General features: G+C 44.3%; 1 protein-coding gene across 1 annotated transcript; it reads right to left on the bottom strand.

Annotated features, from left to right (window-relative positions):
* Positions 1-899: 899 nt before the first annotated feature.
* LOC143178769 (dopaminechrome tautomerase) lies at positions 900-5,476 on the bottom strand. The gene has a single exon (XM_076377597.1). The coding sequence runs from the start codon at positions 5,135-5,137 to the stop codon at positions 3,845-3,847; it is 1,293 nt and encodes a 430-aa protein (XP_076233712.1). The 5' UTR covers positions 5,138-5,476; the 3' UTR covers positions 900-3,844.
* Positions 5,477-6,627: the final 1,151 nt, after the last annotated feature.

Below are 6,627 nucleotides of genomic sequence, written 5' to 3'. Positions count from 1 at the left end.
TTAAGTAGTCCGAGCCATAAGAAAGGGATGAGGGGAAGCGGTGACGCTTTCAAAAGCCATAAAGGGGCGTCAAGGGGAAAAGTTTGAGAACCAGTGGTCTAGGACAAATGATCATAATTCGCGTTTTCCCAACGCCCCGTCCTCGTGTACAGTTTCAATTCATCGCCGTAAATAAGGCCATACGCATTAAAGCTATTCGTACGTGTTACGTGTAGCGTACACACTAATTATACATCATACATACATACATACATACAGTACGGTATAGTTATTCACAGTCCTCGAGCGTTAAGGCGGTCGAGAGTAAGGTAACGCATCGATCGTCTTTCTCCCTTCTTTTCGTCTACGATTAAGAACATGTAGGCGTGCACCCTTTCGCGTTCGGCTACGATCCCGTCACGATAGCTTGCTCGATCTCGACTGGTAGCCAGCGATAAGTTCACCAACGATCGAGTCGATTCCCGAGCCGCGGAGCGTATGACTCATGAGAATCGAAGCGCCCCGAATCTGTGGTGCAGATTTCTTCGAATTCTGCAAACGTGACGCAGTACTTGAATCGCTTTCGCGAAGCTGGCTTCTATCATTGCAACGAGTCATTTCTTTGACTCTCTTCGACGATGTAGATATGAATATTAATAACAGGTGATATTCGAAGCAAGTTTCAGTTCAAATGTACTTCCACTTTTCTTGGAAGAAACACACCTTACATGCTACATTGAATGAACAGTACATTATTCGTGTAATGTTCGTTATAAAGTCTTGGTTTTTTCAAGTTTTTATTTCGGAGTAAATGCTCTTTCAAACGAGGTCAAGGTAACTATTAAAATGCATTTGTACATAAAATTGAAATATTGATACAAAAGTTAACTTAGGAGACAGAAAAAATGTTTTGCAGGATAGATATTTACACATAGCGTTTATTTATAAAACTGAACAATTTTACTACGTAGACTGGCTTCTCTTGAAGTATATCTGTAACTTAGATATTTGAACGGAACATGATCAATCGAAAAACAAAATGCTTTGCACTTAAGGCTAACATTAATTTATAATTTAAGAGATCTATAGACTGCTCAAAACAATTAAACAGTTGTTTTTCAATATCCTTATTCAGTTGATGGACTGGCCCATTTAAAAAGAAAAATATTGCTCAACGTAATCAGAATTCCAAGTTAGGCGATCTGTTTATTTTGAGCACTATGGAGCACAAATGTTTACAAGGATACCAACCCCTTAAGATAATAACACCATTGGGTATTAAATACTTAAGTGGTTCTCTGATTATTTTGAGCATTATAGAACCTTTCCTATAGTGACAATAGCTCTTCAAATGTTACAGATGACTGTTCAAAATAATTGGGCCTTCATCAAGTATTATATAATTTGATTGTTTTGAGCATCCTAGTACTTTACCCATAACAAAATACACTCGCGAACAGTATCAAGTTCACGTTAGACAATATCTGCGCAGTCGTGTACAAATTCAAAGAAGAACACACAGAAACCAAGTTCACAAATAGAACGTGATTCAAAAGTCATGTTACGTTACTGAGAATCAATTCGTCCAACAATAAAGTTCGTTGATTACAAAGAGGTGAATCGATATCGCTGCTATTATAACGTTTGTCTCCGAGCTGTTTTTCCCGCCTTCAGAATAGACCTATGACCTTTTTAAATTTACGCTCAATAATGTTTCTTTCCTTCCGCTGAGCGCTCTTATCATAATTCCTGGCAACAAGTGTTGATCTTCCTCCTGAATCCATCTATGCCATATTCTGAACTGTCATTACATTTTTTCTCATCTCCTCCTTGCAATTTCCCTCCAAATCGAACTGCAAGCGTTTTAATGCTCCCAGTGGGTTTAATACACACCATCGGTGATGTTAATTCGAGGTCAATTAACCGCGAATCGAGGCGAAAGTTTCGCTCTGCGCGTAAGCGTAATTGTTTCCTGGCCACGTGTGTGTTCAGTGTGATTTCTTAATTAAATATTCGAGCGTGGAACGAATACGCATGAGATTATTAATATACTATAATCGTGACGATACTTTCTCTCGAGCGTAATCGCCAGCAAATCACTCCGCGGCGCCGTGAGAGTTTGTTCCTTCGGAAAGTCTACCGCAGCGAAGAGCGATGTTGACTGGTTCGATAATCGATTTACGGCTCGGGTTTCGGGTTATCGGGTTTCTCCAGACTTCTGGAAATCGAAGAAGACGGTGCTTCTCTGCGGTTCGCTTTTTCGCGGGACGAAAGACGGCTGGTTGCTCGATCGAGGTAATCAAAGTAATTGGATTTTTCTGAGTGGTTTGAATGAGGAATTGATGCAATCGAGAAGACAGAACTGTGTCAAGACCGAGGGATGAAACGTTGGCGCGTTACTGTTCCTCCCAGCGAAGTCCGCAAGTGCAGCGAATAGAACGGTTGGAGATCAATTTTACTCGTATCTTGTCAATGAGAATTTTATTGTTAAATGGCAACGGTAATCAAAATGACAGCGGGAGCGACGCGTTTCTTGGTCGTTTCGAACCTCGAGAAATCGAGGCGATTCGCGCGTCTGTCTTCTCGTCGACACTTTAATTCGTCGAATTTGACGTTATCTCGCGACTGGATCGTGTACTCCTATCCAATTACTCGTTAGTTGGTAGGATTCGCGATGACGCGATCGACTACCAATCTATAGAGTGTTTTCATCGATAATACGAGCTTCGCGATTAAAAATGTTTAACTTTACTCCACAGTACGTTTCTTTCAGTTGAATCTGTAATTCCGTATCTTTTTCTCATACTTCGAACCACTTCGAGACTTCAAGGCCACCAGAAACACTGGACGGGTCATCCTCGCGGTATTCAACCGCGGAGATAAGCTGAACGCCCTCGAAGACAAATGGAACGTCTTTGGTATGTCGTGAGCGTGTGTGGGTGGAAGAAATCTACGAGATACTCGAGGCGGCTCATTAAGTCATCTTCTCGAGGGTGCAGGCCCTATCGCAAGATTTGGTGCTAGAATACGGCCCTAGGCCTCTCGATACTTTAACGCTGTTGTACGCCACCTCTAGAACCTGTCTACGTTTCTTCCACCTCTGCTCAAGTGCTGTTTCGGTAATTATTGAGAACAGGTTACGTATAGTGTCAAGGTCAAGGCTCTAAGTACTTTTACTTATGCATATAACCGTTGTTTGGCTTCAGTTTTAGAGATATACGTGAATGTATTTTAAATACCACGTACTTATAGTACTATTTTAGAATTTTGGTTAGATTTGGGTTGATTTAAAAAGGAGTCATTACATGCCTAGCTATACCTAGTTTCTCGTATGTGTATCATTCTCCAGATCAACGAAATTTATGTTGCGGTTTACGCCTGGGCGTTGACATTCATCGCCAGTCAAGCCTTGTAAGATTTCCAATAATCAAACATGACGGTAATAACACCAACATCACAAGTTAATATAATTTGTGATGATAATCTTTTTCAAATTAGTCGACACCTAAATAGAACCCAGATCTAATCAAAACCTATTATCAATAAAACAGTTAACAGGGGAGGAGGGAGGAGGGACAGTTCCATCTCTTAAGATCGTCCTCCGCCTCGTAGAAGTACATACATACAATAAAAGCTTCAAATTTGCCTATTTCTCTAGATTTCTAAGATAATTCAAAATGAATTTAAGGGAAAGTGATAAAAAAGAAGCTAAAGCCAAGTAGCGATTATACAATGTATACAACACGATTACTCAAGACGTTGACCTTGACAACATATCCGAAGGTCACTGAAATCTCTGTGATGTACCCTATTTCCAATAATTACCGCTATTCTTTGCGCCGAAAGAAAACGAGAGAAAGAGACGTTACTGCACGACGAAAGCTAACAGAATAGCTAATCCGGTGGCTACCGCGAAGCTAATCCTGTTAGCGACTGAAGCGGGTATTTCCGGCTGCTCCGGTGCACTCCCGTTCTCCAAGTACTGATAACTCTTCACGCCGGTCTTCGCCCTGACCACCCTGTAGTTCGGCTGGCTGACGTTCACGCGATTGTTCACCACGTTCTGAAGGGAGTTGGTGACGCAGTAGAAATTACCGTCCTCGTCGAACGCGAACGTGTCTGGCCACTGCATCCTCTCGTGGTCTCTGGAGATCACCCTCTGTCCAGTAGTGAAAGACATGGACAGCTTAGTGTCCCACATGGCGACGGCGTCGTCGGCCAATAGACCAAAGTATAGCACCCCAGTAGCGGACATCATCATGCCGTCTGTCTGGGAGTTCTTCCTTCCCAGCTCCTTCACGTGCTCGTCCACGTTACTCACGTTGCTCTTCAGCACGGAGGTTGGTATCGAGTACAGGTGGAACGAGGACAACGGCGAGTAGAACACTTGCCTGTCCTTGCTGCTGGCTGGCGACAGAGCGATGCCGTCTACTGGCACTGGCTTATTGATGGCAGTCTTGGAGACCATGAACCTGACAGCCTCGGGTTTCGCCTTCATCGAGTCGTGCCTGACCTTCCAGGAGGTGTTGTTCTGAAGAGAGTAGACGATTATACCTGGATCCTCGAGGTCGCTGTCGGTGATGTACGCCAGACCGCCATCCTCGTGGTCCAGGACGATGTCGTTCAAGTTAGTGTGACCGTTGCGAGCCACGTGTTGAGGGAACTCGTACGTTTTTAACACCTCGCCGTCTTTCTCGAGATTCAGGATCACCAATCGCGGCGGACAGGCGGTTTTCGTCTCCGATAGGGAGGACGAACGACCAGAATCGAGGACCCACATGCGTCCTATGGGATCGATCTCCATGCTCTGGACGTATTGTAAGGCGCTGCAATCACCCACCTTCTGCATTTCCCAGCTGGGGAATGCCTCCAGGTTGGGGGCAGTGACTCGATTAACTGGAGTGGCAGACGTCACTCCCAGAGTGACGGGCACCCCGTCCTTCCAGCGGGGCAGGGACAGATACATTTTGCCCTTCCAGAACTTGATGCCAGCTATGAAATTGTTAGCTGGGATGTAGTCGCCGTGACTAACCGCGTATTGTCGCTCGTCGTCGCTAGGCCAGACCACGTCGATGGTGTTCCACTGGAAGATCACCTGGAAGGGCTCGTGGCACATCGTCACGGCCACGAGGAGGAGAAGAATCGTCAGACTCTTCATTCTGCGGGCAACTTAGCACTTGGGGTCAACTCGAAATCCACTCTACTGTCACTCGAGTACAACTGTCGGCCCAAATCCGCAGTCTAGTTGAAAGCTGATATCCGGAACCGGGAGCGCGAGCTGGGGATCCGGAAGACGGTCTCTCCTGTTCGCGGAGAGCGTCTATTCTCGTCGACGAACCGGCGTAACGTGTTCCACGGAATATTCGTGCGTGCCAAATGCGTTGGCCTACACAGAGAGCTGATCCACGGACTGACTTGTTCAACACCCGTGTCACCGAGCAACTACCTTCGCCACCGCGTCTTCTCGGAACGTCTTTCGGTCTCAGCAGCGGCCCATCACGCGGGGACGATCGCGATTTGACTGACGAAGACGCGGAGCGTCGCTTAGAGAGGCGTCGTCCCCCCACCCGGCGCAACGTATATCCACACACGCGATCCACGTGCACGTGTACACTGCACACGTGTCTGCGAGCGTACATGGGGTTGCATGTGGGTACGCGTTACGAACACCCAGCGTATATCCCCACCAGTTGGAGCGTGGCGGCTACACTCGCAATTAACCGCGCCGATGATGCATCGTGGAGATGCAAATTAACATTCCGACTCGAATCACTGTTCAGCGCCGTGAACTCGCGTGTCTGTAACTTTCAGGAATTGAGTTGGAGGAGGCTTGACCCCGATAAGAGGTATTGTTGATAGAGTGTTAGAGAAAAGGGTTTTCTTCGCTGCTTAAGTTTCGTTTCTATACATTTTTTTGGCGATCCGTTTGATTTACGTTTCGTTTTACGAGCTCAGCTTATATTTCACTAATTTTGATTTATAACTGTGTTTATTAGTGTATAAACAGAGACATATAAGTACGAGCTCTGAGTAACAGCTAATATTGTTTCAGATGTTATTTTGACGTAACTTTAGATTGGAGCCGAAGGCTGAGCATCGTAGAAATTAAACTAATCAACTTCATGATTTATGGAGGTTTTTGTAGGAAAACTGATACAAGAATAATTGTATTAACCCTTATTAAACTGAAGAATTGGAATTTCGAAATTTGATAGAGATTGTACAACAAGACTTTGGAAATTTGTGAATTACAAATTTGAATATTCGAAGACTTGAAGTATTTGAAATTTGAGAATTTCAATTCAATCGTGTTGAAGAAATAGGATTGGGGTTTTTGAGTGATCCCACCTTAGTATGCCAAGGATCAACCTGATCAACAACCTGATCCAAAACAACTGATCAACAATCTTTTATCAAGTAGCATCAACCATTTTCTTCATGTGATTATGCATTTAATCACATTGAACTTGTATGACGATACAATCGCCAGATAAATTGTAGGAGAATTGACTCATGATTCTCAAACAATCTTCATTCCCACTGATTGGATTAGTAACTCTTCTTAGTATTCCACGACATTTTTCTCGGTACGTTCATTGTTATACTCAACGAAAGACGTTGAGGCTAAAACGACGTGCGGAAGGGATA

This window comes from Calliopsis andreniformis, chromosome 5, assembly GCF_051401765.1.
Source record: "Calliopsis andreniformis isolate RMS-2024a chromosome 5, iyCalAndr_principal, whole genome shotgun sequence".
NCBI classification, from domain to species: Eukaryota; Metazoa; Arthropoda; class Insecta; order Hymenoptera; family Andrenidae; genus Calliopsis; species Calliopsis andreniformis.
The sequence above is the reverse complement of the archived record's forward strand: the minus strand, read 5'-3'. Positions and strand labels throughout refer to the sequence as shown.

What these genes read in the sequence shown, in the direction of transcription:
- LOC143178769 (XM_076377597.1), bottom strand. Translation starts at nt 5,137, where the DNA reads ATGAAGAGTCTGACGATTCTTCTCCTCCTCGTGGCCGTGACGATGTGC.